The sequence below is a fragment of the Cornus florida genome, unplaced genomic scaffold, assembly GCF_030987335.1.
Source record: "Cornus florida cultivar Cherokee Brave unplaced genomic scaffold, ASM3098733v1 CherokeeBrave_3.0.0_Hap2_Chr09, whole genome shotgun sequence".
NCBI classification, from domain to species: Eukaryota; Viridiplantae; Streptophyta; class Magnoliopsida; order Cornales; family Cornaceae; genus Cornus; species Cornus florida.
In genome coordinates, this window is record NW_026775579.1 from 82,499,412 (window position 1) to 82,517,315 (window position 17,904).

Here is a 17,904-nt window from a genome sequence, read left to right on the forward strand (position 1 = left end):
TGTCTCTCTCATACCTTTCATTAATTTTTCAACAACATAGTTTTAGCACATTAAATCTATAAACATAGTAATTTAAAACTATTTTTTAACAAAATAGTTTTAGCACATAGTAATCTATTTAATGTGTTTTTTTAACACATAAAAAGTAAATGTGTTAAAAATAAATATAAGGATATTGAAAATCACTAAAGCACCCGTCATGGGGACTACCTGGTATAATCGATCCATCATCTGATAAGGTAACTATTGCAACATATGCTTGGTAACCCTTGTTTGAAATAGTATATATAAGGAAATTCATTTATATTAATTTGCTTTTAACCAATATTATAGGATAATACTTACCTACTCACCGGTGAATAGGAAACTTATACTCACCACGTATGTGGCGCATTACTAAACTGACAAGTGTCCTTATATTTTAAAAAATAAAAAATAAAAATTTTAATAAATATCTGATTAAACCCAAATAAATCTGAATCAAATTATAATTCTCTCCCATCTCCCTCTTTTTCACGTTTGATTGTAATTACTATATCTCTCTTGTGGGTGGCAATCAACCCACCATCGGTAATTCTTAAATTGGAGGGTCATTCCAGTTCTCATGATGTTTCACTGTCTAGTCAATACGAGTCTCATTCCTCATCCATGCATAGATAGAGCCCCATTTAATTTAAAGTTTCAACTGTTTTTTTTGTCCAGCAACTTTATAGAAAGATGGACCAGGGCCTTGAGTGGTAGATGAATTCATTTCTTTGTGTGTTGGTATTGACCATGTCAAATGAGCAAATCATATGATAGATTTTTAAGTGACCTTAGATTTGTTTATTTTTAAATTTTTTTAAATATAAGGACACTTATCAGTTTAACAATGTACCACATTAATGGTGAATATAAGTTTCTTACTCATCAGTGAGTAGGCAAGTATTGTCTAATATTATAAATAGCATTTAGCAATCCAATATGGTATTGCTCAGCTTTCTGGGTTGTGTTTGTGTTTGAGTACCTCACCCCTAATTTGTCAAGATTAAAAAATAAATAAATAAAAAAATAAAAAAATCTAATGTTCATCAAAGACTAAAGAGTATAAGGAAATGTACAGTCTGGTCCAAGATAGGGGGGTGGAAGCCCAACAAAGTTGGCTATCCAAAGAGATAAACTCAGCCCAAACAAAAGACATAAAGCTAACAATTCAAGACCAAATATTTAGGCCCATCTAATCATAGTGAGATTTAAACTTTGAAGCAGCCGTTAATAGGCATTAGGCTACAAAGTTGTAACAGTTATCAATGGCTATTTTGAGCAACTCTGGTAACAATGTTATATAATTTAAAATGGGATCTTAAAAGCCATGAATGAAGCTAGAGAATGTAGGTATGTTACATATCAAATATTATATTTAAGATAATACTCTTTTATACCTCGATATAGAGTTACGTGCATTTATAATTGATTAAAGAACAATTTAGAAAACTACAAAATAAATAACCTCTACACAAGTATAAACAAGATTCAAGTTGTAACAAAACAAAAATAAAATTAACTTTTACTTGATAACATTGATGGTTGTACAACGCCACTCTTGCCACAGGTGGATAGGAGAGAAGGAGCAAAATCATAGAACAAGAGGACATAATCAAGAGAATGAGTTAGATAAAAAGAAGCAATGCTCTATAAATATGATCAAAATATAATTCAAGATTAAAAAATTATATCTCCATCTTATAATAAGTTTTCATCTTCAACGCTTCATTGAAGAAATTGCAACTCCCAACTTTCAAATATTTAATTGCAATTAACTTTTTAACTCAACTCCTTCGTATCAAAATGATTTTTGTACCGAGTATTAGCACTAAATTGTTAGACCCGTTGTAATGTTTTTAATTGGTTATTTATGTAACAAATAAGGGAGTAGAATCGTCCACTTACTTGTATTTAGCACAAATATTTAATAAAAAAATCATTTCGTTAAGTAATTCATTACAAATCTTTGATACGTGTATCACTACTCTATTTTAACTAACCACCCACACCACATTAACTTTATGTTAAAACTACATCAACTCCACTTACTTATTTTCTCTAAAAATATAAATAACACAGTTATAACTTAAAAGTACCGTCATACTCCAAATTATAATTTAGTTTTTAAAAATATAAAATAAAAATTATTAAAAATATTTTCATGGCTTAATTGAATCGGAGAATCATTGTTGACACAAAATATTATATCTGTAAGAAAATTAAAATCAAATAAAAAAAATTAAAATCGAATAAACTCATTTCGACTCTAAATCGTACAAATTTTTGCATTAATAATAATTATTAATATTTAATTAGAATTAGTGAGTTGGAGAATTTTTAATTGCTCAAGATGATCTCACTATCTCATAGTATTAAATTACTCAAAATGATTCATGAAGTTTGCGTGGTTGTCCCAACTCCCAATATACTTCCCGCTTTATACGCGAAGAAGTTCTAAACCCCTCCGTACACTCTCTCTCTAACCGGTTGCAGCTCTGAACCCCCACACACTCTCTCTCTGCAACTCTCTCTCTCTCTACATTTCTAGGCGTTCTAAGTTTCTATCAGTCAAATTTGGTGTTTCGAAAGTTCATACCCTTCACAAAGGTCCGTTTGAATTTCTCTTTCTCTGAAAGATCGAAAGAGAGGAAACAAGGATGATTGAGTTAGGGTTTACTTTTTCTCTCTCGATTTGCTTTCATTTGTTGCACCTATTTGATCAGAAGAACCCATAAACGAAGAAGAGACCACAAACAATCGATCAACGAGGTAAATCTTTCGTCTACAAACTTTTGTCCACACACCAAGTTTGGCGGTGTTTGGTTCTTTCTATATAGGTGCGTGTATATAGCAAGCTCTTAATTAACTCGCTAAACATAAGAAATGTGGAAGATATATAGTAATTGGTTTCTTTCTCAGGTTTTTGCTAGATTATACACAAAGCCATGAGTTCAGGGTCCAAATCGACGGTCAATTTGGGTTCTGATAATGACCAAAACCTCATTTCGATGCTGAGATCGAAGTTCGATGAGGTACAACTAATCTTAGTAGCTCGCGAAGAGAACCTGAAGAGGAATATAAATGATATGTCGAAAGAAATTGAGATTTGGAAAAAAGAGTTCCAGTTGACGGAAAAGAGAAAATGTGAATTGGAATTGGCGAAATTGGAGATTGATGATGAATTGAAGAAACGCAAGCGAGAGTGTGATGAGCTCCGAGAGCAAGTCACTCGCTCTAAGGAAGATCAAACAGTTCAGTTTGATAGAGCGAAAAGAGCAGAAGAGAGGTGTGCAAAGCTGTTGGAGGATTTTACAAAGGCTGAGGCTGATAAGAGGGAGCTGCTTCTTCAAGTAAAGGTTAAGAACACGGATTTGGAGTGCGCGAACGCCACAAAGAGAAGAGCTGAGGGTGAGGTAGAAGCTTGGAAGAGAAAGTTTGGAGAACTCGAATCACGGGTTCTGCAGTTGGAGGAGGAAACTGCAATGTTGATGATCAGGGACCCTTTGCCTCATAGTAAGCTAGATGAGGCCTTGAAAGCAGAACAACCTGTTTCTGATGAAAAAATTGTGAAGAAAGAAACCTGTAATGTTGTCAAACCCCAAAATAAAACAGGTTCTGGAAACAATGGGCCCAAACAGAGTGTATCAAATTGCCACTATGAGGTTCCAAGAGAGGGTATCAAAGAGAAAGGCACCTGTGATGATGGGGAATTCCAAAATGGAACGAGTGTTGGTAAAAGCAGCACCAACTTGGCAGATACACAAATTAAACAGACTCTATCAAATTCCCATGTTTCAGATAGTGGCCCAGTAATTGAAATTGATGGTTTACAAGTGGCAGGTATTTCTAAAATCTGATATTCTTTGATACTTTTATTAATTACTTCCATTTCACTTTGGGTTAATACTTTGCATGTTTTAAATTGTGAGGAATTTGAATATTGAACAAGGTAGTCTGAGTGATTCTCTATTACAATTGTTACGGTAATGATCCTCTAAAGATATTCTGAGCCTTAGAAACATCTGGGAGTTGTAATCGGAGAAATGGTTTTGACAATGAATGAAGATTGGCAACAGTATTGAATATAACCTTATTTGAAGAGAGGAAATAACTGTTTGTTCACTATACTTATGACAAATAATTGATTTGTGAACTTTCTAGTATATTTTAGATATTTTAATTTGCTTTTGTTAGCTTTAAATCACCCCCAGAATTGCATGAAGTATATGCTGGTTCTTCTTTGATGAAGATTTATAGGTTGAACTTTCTTGCATTTTAAATGTTTTGATGTGCTTTTGTTAGCTTTTGAGATCCCTCAAATTGATATAATAGCTATTTTTTTCCTGGAGACTGACTACGAGAACCTGAATTGACTAAATCAGAGTAATTTGTGACAACATATGGGTCACTATACTAACAACTGAGGCAACAATGTAAGTGGACTAACAACATGGGTCACTATAATAACAACCGAGGCAACAATATAAGTGGACTCTTGTTTTGGATCTTAGTCACAGACTCACAGGATGTAAAAAGTACATTGTACAAATTACTTCATAGAGTGTTCGTTAATATCAGGATAAATTACACTGACTACCCTTGAGGTTTGGGCAAATTACACACGCGGAGACCGTTCAACGTTTATTACTTTGACCTCTAGCGTTTTCTCTCTGGCAAACCTGTTGACCAAATTTTATAAAATGCATATTTTGCTCTTCCCATGTATGAAAAGACAGTGGAGTAAATTACATTGGCCTTCCTTGAGGTTTGGGCAAATTAAGCACAGGTCGCGTGGATTTTCAGATTGACAAATATTTACAATATTATATATTATTATAATATAAGGGCGTTATTGATTTTTCACACTCAAAGTCACCTTCTGGCAGCCGGTGAGTGGGTTTAGGGGAGGTCAAAATAATAATTTCTGAATGGTCTACCTGTGTGCTGTACTTTACCCTTAATATTACATACGTATGCAAATACATTATTAAAGGCATTTTGTATTATTTAAAAGAAAATAGACCAAAATAATATTTAATAAACTGATATAATCATATTTTTTGTAAAATAAGTATATATACATATAACATACACATGCTCTAGAGACCTCCTACGCACCCACTCTTGCTTTCGCTCCCGCACCCGACACTCACTCTATGTGACTTAGGTCGGGATGCTACGCAGCAGAGGCAGGGTAAATCCATTGTAGTTCTATTGGATCAAGTAATTTTTTGTTTTGGTCTTTCATCATTGGGGAACTGTAGCTCCTAGTAGGGACATAACAAGCAAGAACTTATTTTCTTTACCATCCATCTGCAAGGTCCACAGCTAGTAGTTTTAGCATTGTAGTGCACTCTGCCCCTTTCTCAACCAGGAGCTCTATATGTTTAGTTTTTGTATGTTTGGAAACAAGTAATTTTTTGAAATCAAAGCCAATGCCAAATTTTTTCTTGTATTGGTCTATACGTGTTTTGCAGGTCCAAATTCCATGAGCAGGGCTTGTGACAATGAAGTTCTCATTAAAAAGGAGTTGGTGTTTGAAGTGGAGAGCTCTGATAAACTGATAGGTTCTTCCGTGGGAGTTAATAAGAAACCTGAGTCTGGTGTTATCGTTGAGATCAGTGACAGCGATGATGAAATCCCCATAGTAAAGGAAATAACCAAAAGAAAACGTGCTTTGTGTTCTAATCTCTGTCTGAGTGAGGACGATGATGATAAGACCTTAATTTCAAAACATAAGAGGAAGCAACTTCAGCAGTTGTCTTATGGGGGTAAGCCTTCTCCCAGCAATGCCTACAGAGCAATTCCTGATTCTGGCAGTATTGATATAGCAAAAGCTGTCTTCCCTCCAAGGCAAGGATCAGTTATAATTGGACAATGTCAAGAGAAAATCAAGGCTGAACAAAATGTTACAAATCCTTTTGAGCAAATTTATACCAGATGGAATTAGTTCTGATAGTGAAGACAGCTCCAGCTCAGGAGATGAAACCTGCACTGATTCTGACATGAATAACATGCTCGCAGAGCTCTGCAGAAAGAAGAACAATGAAAAATTTCAACGTTTTAGAGGGATCCTGAACTCTGTATGAATGCAATTTGTGCCCTTTATAGAGAACAAAGCTTTACAGAGAAATCCACCAAGGGTCCCTTACATTCCGAAAACTTTGGATTTAACCAATTTGATGCAATCAGGTATGACTAAAGAGGCAAGCATCACATTTTTCTTCATCATTACTACCTGCTTTAATTTAATTTGGATTGTTTCCTACCAATATTAGTACATTGCATGACAACATATTATTGTCCTTGCCCTTCTTTGGTGAGAGAAAATGTTTTCTTGTAATGCTTTTTATTTTTTTTTTACAAATTACAACTTACTGTAGGATTTTGTTTTTCTTTTTTCCTTTTTCAATTTTATTTTTATCTAATGAAGAACTCTTATTGAGTTTGTTTATCATGGTAACTTATATGATTAATAATTAAAGAATATTGTTTTTATTAAGTGGACTCTATTGGGAAGTGGAATTATGTTAGCCCACAATGTTTGGAAAAGAAAGGAGGAGGATAAAAAGGAAAAAGCATATTTCTTGGCTCGCCCACTCAAACACACACATTCACACACATTTATGGACTTATATTCTTCTTACATTGGATGAATTTTAATTTCACACATAATACTTTTAAAATCGAAATTTATTGCATCATCCATATTTGAACTTACCCTGATTTTTTATTGGAAGAATGCTACATAACTTCGATATTCGAAATGAAAGCCTTACCTCTCTCTCTTTCTCTCTATACTCAAATATTGTGAACTTAACAAAATAAGGACTGAAGTTGCTAATTCATAGAGAGTATTTCATTAGCATTGAATTTTAAAAACTTGAACATGTCATATACTTGGGCGTCAAATTTCAAAAGGTTGGCCAGCCCAGTGCAAGAGGGTCCCGCCATTGCGGGGACTGGGAGGGTCAAAGATGCAGACTTACCTCTGCATGTGAAGAGGCTGTTCACTCGTGACCTCCAGGTTACAATGGAGCAACCTTAGCGTTGCTCCAAGGTCCGTTCTGTGTCAAATTTTAAAGTGAAAAGCATAATAAAAAAACAGTTAATGTTTCTCAAAATTTGAAAAATAGTATCATCAATAAACAATCATGGCTGCCTTAGCTTCTATACTAGAAGATAAAAAAAAACATGCACATGTATGCATGCATATGCACACTGCACATTGTATTTTTCTTGTCATGTCCTTGACTTGTTTGTTTCCTATTTCTCAAAAGTTTGTGATGTCATTTCATCCATGTCAATCCATATCTTATGTCCATCTTCATACAATACAGCTTTGGAATCAGGTTTGACAGCCTACGTGTAATTTCAATGAAAGTTTTGGAATCAAGTTTGGTACAGTATTACTAATGATCCGTTGCAATGTTCTTGTATCACTCAAATTGAAGTATGGAAATTTTAGGTGGTTGTCACTCAACTGTAATGTTTAGCTAAGTTATATTTGCTGCTTGCCTGCTTACCAACCAGGTTTTCTGCTTCCATTTGAAGCTAATTTTCTAATGTTGTTTTGAGGCTTTATTCAGTGTTACACTCATGATTCGTCCAGTGTAAGAGCCAGATAACTAATCCAATCAACTTACTGTTTTTTCAATATTTGTAAAAGAAGCTGTTTATTGTGTGGCTAGATAAAGTCTCACTAGGCTGATCAGAGTGGCTCGTGATCCCAGAAGCAGCTGCAATGGTCAGGGTATGCCTTTTGAGTTTGATAAACACTAAATTTGCGATGCTAAAAGCAGAAACTGCCCCCTGTAGGCTGGGAATGCTTTTGAGTATGATGTATATACATATAGAATTACATACATGGCATGATTTGTTTGCGAGGGAATGATTCTGTCTCTCTCTCTTGATTGCTGGCCATGATAAAATCTTGTGGTCGGGTTACTGGAGTACTCTCAGTGTTATTTTGGTAGTCTATTTTTACAATCTGCGAACCATTCTTCTCCATTAGCTGTAGTTATTAGGGATGAACAAAAAGACTGGCCCAAGGCCAGTTCGCCTCCCATCATCTCATTTGTTTTATTATTTCAGTTATATTATTTTTTATACAAAATAATTGATCAAATGATACTTTAGCATATGATTGTTGCAACTTAGTAGCATCTTCTTTACCTTTTAGAAAAATTGATATATAAACTAGATAAATTACAGTCACACTCCTGAGGTTAGGTCATATTTCAGCTATATGAAGATTTTGATTTCAAATTTCACTTATATTTGAATTAGTGGTTTAGCATTTCACTTACACCCCAAATGTCAATTTTTGGTGAGTTCAGAATACTTTTGAGGTGTTAAATGACTATATTACCCTTTGACCACGTATTGACTATTTTTATGACTAAACTAGCCCCAACATACCCAAGAGGGAGAGGAATATCCACGTCAGCCAAATACTTCCCACATAAGCCATCTTCTCTCTCCAGCGAAATACTTACACGCATAAGCCATCTTTTCTCTCCTACAATCTCTCTCTTCATAGACCCATCTCGGTGATACCGATCACCCTTTGTCACCATCAACGTCATGATCGCAACAAACATAAACCTAAGAAGGCCACATCAACAACAACAACCAGTCACCTACGATCGTTCAACCAATTCAACTTCAGCGGCGTCACCTGCAGACCCAACCCATCAATTAAACTCATCACTTACAGACCCAACCCATTAACCAAACTTCTTCATCCTTACCGGCAACGCCTACAGACCTAACCCATCAACCAAATTCCAGCGGCAAGCTCTCATCAATCAAACTCCGGCCACAACACCTGTCCGTCAACAGATCCAAAGAACCTAACCCATCAACCAAACTACAGATCCAAAGAAGCCAACCTATTGACAAAACTCATCAACCAAATTTCTTCATCTTCACCGGCGTCACCTATGAAGTATGAACCCAACCCATCAACCAAACTCCGCCCACAACACCTGTCCCGCCACCATGCAGATCCTCGACACCACCGACTTCGTCCCCAACACGCTCCGCCGTCTTATCCACCTTTGATCCGATCAACCGTCGGAATTTGACCACTCCTCCCTCCAACTTACCTCCTCCAATCTCAAAGCAAGAAGTAGTTCAATTGATCAGAAAAATCAACAACTATGCCTATGATTGCTTGATTTCTCTCCGCAGAATCGTTGACTTCACTAATTCCTCCGACGGCTTATCGGGCAGTAGCCCGTTAGCTCTTTGTCCACAGATGATAAGTTCATTATTGCCAAAAAATAATCCCAAACACCGAAAATTCACCCAAACTCACCGACGTCTTCCAAGTTCATCATCATTGTCGGTGGTTTCTTCAGATATCTATGCCACTGCCGCTTCCCTGTCGCCGATCAGATAGTGAGGTGGGGATGTGGTCGGTGTGAAAGTGAGTACATAACATGATAATTTAGAGATGAGGATGAAATGAAATCAAAGGCTATCACCATCAAAATGACTGGCCATCAACAATACTGTCCTTTGAATCTCACAAAAATAGATTTAATTATATGTTTAGTATAATTAGTTGATTGAATTTTTCCAAAATCCCAATCGGCGGTGAAATCATTGACAAAGAATCTGAAGAGGATTGGTTTGCAGGGAGAGGAGGCAGAAGGTGCTGATGTGTGAGTTTGGACGGTTAGGATTGATAGGGACCATAAGTGATACGTGTACAAACAGTATATATATATACACACACAGAGGGGTTTTTTTGTCATTTAAGATTATATATATTTTGTATTAAAAAGTTAAGGGTAAAATGGTCAATTCGCAAGCAAAAAGTATATTGTGGTGTGAGTGAAAGTTAAAATCAAAATCTTCATATAGCTGAAATATGATCTAACCTTATAGGGTGTGAGTGTAATTTACCTTATAAACTATATGACCTAAAAGAAGCGAATTATAACATCCCCATTCGGATTAGTATTAAGAGCAAGGGTTAAGCATTGTCTATTCCTACTAGAGGGAAGAGGAGCACTTCAATAAATCAAAATTTTGACTAAATCATTTATATAGTTTTGAAATAATAAAGTTGGCTTCGTTAATTATTTTCTAAATAATTTATATACTTGCAAATCATGCCAATGTGGTGGTTAAATTTACTAATCATATACTTTTTGAAATGAACCAAATGGGTTTAGATAATTTTTTGATACCGAAGCTAGATGTTGGTGATTCTAGTATTGGAGACCCTCATCTTCTCAATCTTACTTCAGGTCATTCGTCTTGATCTTGGATTGGGTCAAAACAATGGCCCAAGACACAATAGCATGACTACCGTAGGTTCTAGCCCATCAGGGTTTGGCCCATACAAGGCCCAGGGTATTGAACTGGGTCGTCTATACTCAACATTGGCCCAACCCAATAAAATATTCTGGGTAGGCATCCATAGACTACCCGGGAGTAGCGGTTATTGAATACTTGTGGCAAATTAATTTTTTTATTTATCTTAAAGATAGAAAATAAATAAAGTATTCTGAATGACCCGGATATTTAATAACCGCTACCTCCTCATATATCTAATAGCTTCCCGTAGAATAGACATGATTTCACTATAAAGTCAATTTCATCAAATTAATATACGAGACTGGATCATTACAGGCACTCGTCTGTGTAACACTACCCAATGACTTGGGGCATTGAATTCAATTAAAAATTTGTTTGGCATGGAGTGAAGGGTTGTTCAGTCTGATAGTATATATGTACATGTAGGGTTAAGAGAATAAGGTAACAAGGAAGCAAAGACAAGGGATAAAGTGGTCCACTCACTTGTCATTAGTGAATCTAGCTAGGTCACTCCATCCATCACTGTGGGTATAATCATTACTGTTTCAGGAAATTCCTGAGAGGAAAGCTACTGGTCACCTAGCTAGCTCCCAAATCCCAATCAACCAATTAATACTGAAATATCATCTCCCTTACATCACAAGAAAAAAAATATGAACTACTTGCATATATCACTTTTTCTATTGGGAGGGGGCTAAGTACTACCCTACAACAGAAGGGCATGGCCTAAGCCCTAACTACTATGACAAGTCATCATCAATCTGCATGCATGTTGATGTGGGGGCATTTTGTGTTTCAGAATCAGAATCAGGTGATTGTTCATTGTTCTCTTGTGGTGAAGTCCAAAGAATGGTAGAAATGAGCTCCATAGGAGTAAATGGTAATAATCTTGAGTGTGAACACTCACACCTCTTCAAACTCCTTGTGCCTCCTAAGCAAATCACTAGACTCGGCATGTTTGCCGTACCAATATAAAATAGTTGTCTCGTTTCAATTCTGTCACATTTATTTAATAACGTCATAATGATATAATCTCTCTAACTTTTAGGATCTCTATTATGAAGAAAAATTGAGAGTTTTGATTGGGTGGAATAATATAAACCAGGCACCCAAGGTATTGAAATTATTTCACAATTCTGAAAGGGTTTTAAAATGAAGATCAAGGAAATTTTCACCTTAGTAATATTTCAAATCCACGATGGATTCTGTTTGACAACTAAATAGGTACTCGTACCATTCTTTAACATTGGCACTTGGTGTTTGTGATACATATTTTATTATGTAGATAATTTCTCGTCAAGATGAATATTTTACTGTAAAAATGATTATCTATTCGAGCAATCTCGTGAATGGAAATCCAACAGCTGTCCAGTTGTAAAGTGTGAGGAACTCAAGTAGTGATAGGAGAGTGTGCAATAAGAGAGATTAAATTAGAGATGTTGCTGCCATTTTACCAGGAAACTGTAGGAGGACCACCATACCATTTTTCAAATTATTGTCTCTTTGTCTGCAAGAATCTTGGCAGGTTGTGTTTCTTTCTTCTTCCAATGGAGCATATTCAAGATGGGGCAGTACCAAAACAGCTCAACTTTGGACACAAGCACGACAAATTGAAGAGTGGTACTTCAACTTTCAAGAATATATATATAACTTTTGATTAAGTATTTACATTATTAATATTAAATTTTTACATTATTACTTTCCTGATTTAGTTATATAGACATTAATCATTTCAAGTCATATCATGAAATGAAGGCAACTAAATGATGCATCTTACCTTCTTCTAATTATATGTCACTACCTAAATCACACAATTCTTCTAAACGGGTGTCGCCCTTACGTTCCGCGATACTTCTGTTTTTGTGTTCCGCGCACGCTCTCGTTCCTATTCTCATTCTGTATGACTTAAATTTTATCTTTTTTATGCACTCCCACTTTCGCACTAGCTTTATGTGACTTGGGTTACTACCAATAGTGCATGCCTTTATTTTTTTGGTTCCTTGTCCTAAATTAGCTAGTAGTCATTCTATCAACATCTCCATTGAAGCTTACCTTCACCCAAAAAAAAAAAAAAAAAAAAAAAAAACACCTCCATTGCATCTCTCTCTCATTCTCTCTACCCTTTATTTGAACACAATATAGTATGTGTTTGTGTGAAGCAAGAGGGTTATAATAGTTCACTGGCAAAGTTAAACATTCGACAATCTTGCATGTTAACCTAATGCTCAATAATGGTTCATGATGAAAAATGATATAAGTCCAAAATTTGAGAGTTTAGTATTGTGTGGGCTCAGAGAATAATTTTTAAGTTTGGCATACTTGTTAAATCTGTGGAGAGAGAGAGAGTGAGAGTTTTTAAGTTTGGCATACCTTGTTAAATACGTGGGGGGGGGGGGGGGGGGGGGGGGGGGGGAGAGAGAGAGAGAGAGAGGTGGGGGCATATAAGGTTTATGTTTTAGACTTTTAGTAGATATTGATGTAACCCTTCAATCACCTACTTTGGACACTTTGATCAGAACCAAAAAATCACAAAAAGGGTGCTGCAACCACAATTTGTACTCGCAATTCATATATAAATTTACATGACAAATTGGTTTGTATCATGCTTTCACTTGCCAGGAGGGAAGAATGAGAGGGGGAAAAGGAACAGGTTTTCAATGTTTGGCAAGAAGGAAAGAGGTGGGAAGATAAGATGGATGGATAACTCATCCCTCCTCACTAATAAATTTTCATCCTCTCAAAATTGAATGGAAAAGAGGAGTGAAAAATGTGAATAATTATTAGAGTATATACTATGTGAAGTGACATTATTATTTTTAATTAATAAAAAACTAACATATAAAATTTTTCATTCTGTTCCTTCCAATCAAACGAAAAGGTTTGATGATACATTTCATTCTCTAAGAATGTCTCATTCAAAACTTTATAATATTCTTTTACACTCACTTTTGCGTCCTTCTTATTAAACGGAACATTAATGTCTAAGCTAGGGTTACATAAATTTTCACTTAAATTTAATTTCTACATACTATAGAAAGACACAAGGAAGCATGGACACTAAGATTTCTTTGGTTACAAGCACAAAATTTAATTTAAAATGAGAAATTGAATTATAGAAAAAGAATGAATTTAGAAAAGAAAAATAAAAAACCAATCAATGTTATTGCAAGGCATGGTATGTGTTTATACTATAAAAAGAACCATAAAAAGGGAATCATGCGAGTGCTGCTCCTGCACTAGGTCAGGCGGGGCACCAGCCAAAATCAAGGAAGGTGTGTACATAATTTTGTATACATACACATAACTAAATCATTGGAAATTTAGAAGACACTATGTTCAGTTATTTTAATATTTTTACATTAAGATACAATTTAACCTTAAATCTTGAGTTAATAAAAATTTATGTGTAAAAACACTCACTTTGCCTAAATTAATATTCAAAGCAAACATTTCTCCAGTATTTCCCTCTTAGGTGGGACATTGGAATGAATATGGGATACCACTTGGCCTTGTCTACATAAGGTGCCCCATCCTTATCTTTTCTCATGTTAGAGTTTTGTGGGATTTGACACGACGTGAGTTTGACCTAAGGTTTGATTCATAAACCATTTTAACGTGTATGAATTTTAATTATTGAATATAAATTAAAAACTACTTCAGATACTGATTTTTGTTAAAAGATCATAATAGATTTGGTTCAGATGTGAACTTGTTTAATTTTTTTTAGTCGGTCAAGTTTCACCAGAAATTTGAATCAAAGAGGTGTATTTTACTCTATAAAAATTACATTTTTAACAATCTTCACCTTAATTCAAATTTTATCCAACCAATTATTACTTTCTATGACATTGATCAGGATAATTTTTTTGTAACTTCAATCTTGACGATACTCCTGCAAAACCCCGATTATCCACATTATATGTTGCTTGATCAGTCAAACCTCCAGGACTCTACCTTGGCCACTCGAGCTCCATGCCATGTAACCAAGCCGATTGACTCCATTTACAATTGATGCGTGTTGCAGCACATGTCGAGACTTTTTGTGTTTTGTGGATCTTTTTCATTTTTGGCTCTTATACCAATTTGGATATATACAAATATGAATCTTAACATTAAAACATAAATTTGAATTTGAATTCACATGAATCCGCTCCATTTGGGGTTCTATGCCCTACGCACCCTGTTAAACTTCCTCGAATTGGTTGGGATGAGTAAAATATCATCCTTATTCCCTCAATTTTTTTTAATAATGTTTGAAAATTTTCGAAAACAAATAGTTGGAAGTTTTGCCCTTTTTATTAATTATACAATGACAAATTTTTTAAAAGAAAATTCAATTAAAAACAAATCTGAATATAATGGGCATGAAAATTATTATGGACAAGTATCTTTTCCAGTATTACTGAATTTCTCTTGCACATAATTCTATAGATGAGATTGTATTATCATTAATAGATTTCATTTATCAATTTAATCTCACTCATTGAATTCTTTATAAAAAGATCGTACAGAAAATCCAACGACAGATAGGATCTTGTCCAATTATTATATAGGAACTTTAAATACATAAATATGAAAGTGTGAGAACGCAAGACAAGGAAGGAGACATATCCCACTAGTTTGACCGCATGCATCTTTAGAAGACTGTGTGACCATACCCGCATGCCCACACGCTTCCATTTCCCATGCCCCTTTTGTTCATTGTCATTATCATTTTAGTATTTCATCGTAAAAATCTAACAAAAACAAATCAAAACTAAACAATTTAATGTACCACTACTTTTTCTTTTTCTTTTTTCACCAATGCACTACTACTTAGTTTATTGTCAAGATATATTTATCTAGAGATCATATAATCCTTTTTTTTCTTTTCCAAGTGTACAAAGTCATAAATCCAAAAATGCCCTTTAAATTTGTGGCTTAGGGTCAATTTGGCATGCCATATGTTTTAAACGTTATGTTATTGGTCAATCCAAAACAACCGTTTTGTTGTAGGAGTGTTTTGTGTAGAAATTGAAATCATGTTTGGTAACGAAAATTTGTTTTGAGAAATTAAAAAATTTGCTTTACATCTTCGGCTACAATACCAAAAGACACAATATCACTAATTTGGTGGTATGAGTTTGAACTAAAAAAATCTGATATGTTATGAATTATTCCAAACTAATATAAGTCGTCTCAAACATGACATGAGTCCAAATTTAAATATCAATATCAAATAAATAACTGAACTTAAATTTGAAGTAAATTATTTAGAGTAATAATGATGCATCTTTTTAATTCAGAACATACCAAATAGCAAAAATGTGAATGAGGTGTGGATCCGATCATTTGTTATTAATTGACATCATCTTTCGAATTTAAAGGATGTGCAATTTTTTAATTACTTATAATGGTAATTCCGTCTACAAGTTTGACATTAGTTTTTGTTAAAAGATTTTTACCTCTTTGAATTTGAGGTAACCAAATATATAATATATATATATATATATATACACACACATATAGAATTGCTTTTCGTAATTATTCTAATTATACTTGCTAACATGACTGAAGTTCTTATTAAAAATAACACTAATTTTAGTCGAATCAAGTGATAATTCTATAGATGCTTTAGTAAATTTATACATTATTACTTGGGATAGGGGGTAGTGAAAAAAAAATTTGAAAATTGATAATATTCACAACTCACTGCACTACAGTTACATTCACTCACTGAGGTAACTAATAATAAATAAAAAAATACAAAAAAAAAAAAGAAAAAGAAAAAGAAAAGGGCAAAGAAAATGGAAGCAAGTTGTCATGGACACGTGCAACAATTGCAACCGCACGTGTTCCCTGACCACTTCTTAACAACGAATGGGATGCTGCCACATGGACAGACATAGAGCCATTTAATAATCCTCACACATCGTACGGACCGCCTAGGAAACAATGCCTTGGCTAATTTAACTGACCGTTATACCCCTGACGGTCAGCGGAGCACACTGCGTTGCTGACGTCATAGGATTCGGTTTTACATTCTTTCTGGGCCTTGGACCAGTCCTTGTCAGGTCCATCAGGGCAGCCCACTTGCTGCCCCCGAATCTCTCCTCCATATAAGCCCATCTCATCCCCTCAAATTTCTCCATTCATTCATCATTCACCATTCACCATTCACCGGGTCTCTCTCTCTCTCTCTCTCTCTCTGTTTATGGGGAAGAGAGACAAAACTCCAGAGCGAAAAGAAAGGCAGGACTTTGTACAAGGTATGAAACCATAGTATATATGGCATGTTGAAACATACATACATACATACATATATATATATATTTTAATATTGTCAATTGTCACATTGATTTAATTTCTTAGTTTGTACAATTTCGGACTACAAGCTAAGCTTTTTATCTGAACATGGATAACTTCTATAAACATAACAAATCATACATAAAGTTATTTCTTTTGCCTATTAGTATTAATCTTCACTAACTATATATATATATATATATATATACATGGTATAATATATGGTGCAGGTCAATTTCTAGCAATTAGCACTTATGGATCCACCACCACCATGTCCAAAGCTCCAGAAAATGAAAAACATGGCCGAGAAGCTTTCTTCGCCAACAGAAGTGTCACGGGTGGTTTTGAATTAGGCATTGGAAGCTCCATTTTAATGGTGGTTTGTTCGTGTTAATTGGGTGCTATCCTACCTGAGCTTTTCCTCTTTTATCTCTTTTTTATTTTCTTCCTTTTTAATTTATTTTTTTCTGACTTGTTGCCCTTTATTTGTTTCTTATCTCCATTCCCGTTGACCTTGTAAACCTTTTTTTTTTTTTTTTTTCTTGACCTTGTAAGACCTTTTCTTGGCCTTGTAAGACCCTACCCTTTGTCTTCTCTTCTTAGTTTTTGCATTGTTACACACCCTACACCAGGAATTACTTGTGTAGGGTTTGTAAGATGCTTTCCTCGTTCCCGCCCAACTCATGTTCTCCTTCCTTGTCTATCCCTCCTGAGCTATTCAAATTAAATACCTTTTTCTTTGAATAGGCTTCATTTCAAGCCTATTTAATTCGATTTCACCTTCCTTGTTTATGTAAATTTATAGAGAGGAAATTAATGTTTATCAAGTGTTTGTTGAAGTAATCTTTCAAAAAAAAAAAAAAAGTGTTTATTGAAGTAGAAGAGTTGTAAATATTACTTAATTATGAGTTATTAAGAAACATATTTCTCTTTGCATGTGGTACGTTATTTGATATTCTATGTGTCTCTCTTTATGGATGTGAATGGTATATATATATTTATTTTAGACCCACCAATTTCAATTGGTGTTATCATCGGTTTTGTTGTTTTTTACGTTGTTGGATGAGAAAGCAGAGACGCTATAAATAATATTGCAGGCATGTGAAACACTTCCTCCTCGTGACTGCTCTCATGTACAAAATATCCACTATAAAGTACCATTGGAGCTTCTCTCGCATTTACCCTTCCCCTCTTGGACCATGATTAGTTTTAGTTGTACAATAATGAAAATGAAATAAAACGATAGTGTTAATCTTTGAAAAA

At 34.7% G+C, this 17,904-nt stretch overlaps 1 protein-coding gene and 1 long non-coding RNA gene across 5 annotated transcripts; both read left to right on the forward strand.

Moving 5' to 3' along the window:
* The first annotated feature begins 2,440 nt into the window (after window positions 1-2,440).
* Window positions 2,441-8,088, forward strand: LOC132274674 (uncharacterized). 4 transcript variants are annotated; one of them, XR_009470488.1, is made up of 4 exons: window positions 2,441-2,793; window positions 2,944-3,864; window positions 5,502-6,216; window positions 7,716-8,088. XR_009470488.1 is itself a non-coding variant. In XM_059776001.1 (3 exons), exons 2-3 carry the CDS (start codon window positions 2,970-2,972, stop codon window positions 5,972-5,974), a joined length of 1,368 nt encoding a protein of 455 aa, XP_059631984.1. In that variant the 5' UTR covers window positions 2,441-2,861; window positions 2,944-2,969; the 3' UTR covers window positions 5,975-6,522. The 4 variants fall into 4 exon arrangements, 2 of the variants coding, with proteins under 2 accessions (XP_059631984.1, XP_059631983.1); XR_009470489.1 differs by lacking the exon at window positions 7,716-8,088 and adding an exon at window positions 7,365-7,707; XM_059776001.1 differs by lacking the exon at window positions 7,716-8,088 and having other exon boundaries at window positions 2,441-2,861; window positions 5,502-6,522.
* An 8,413-nt stretch (window positions 8,089-16,501) lies between these two features.
* Window positions 16,502-17,185, forward strand: LOC132273389 (uncharacterized). Its single transcript, XR_009470100.1, has 2 exons — window positions 16,502-16,604; window positions 16,872-17,185. It is a non-coding gene; the product is annotated as an uncharacterized LOC132273389 (long non-coding RNA).
* The last annotated feature ends 719 nt before the right edge of the window (window positions 17,186-17,904 follow it).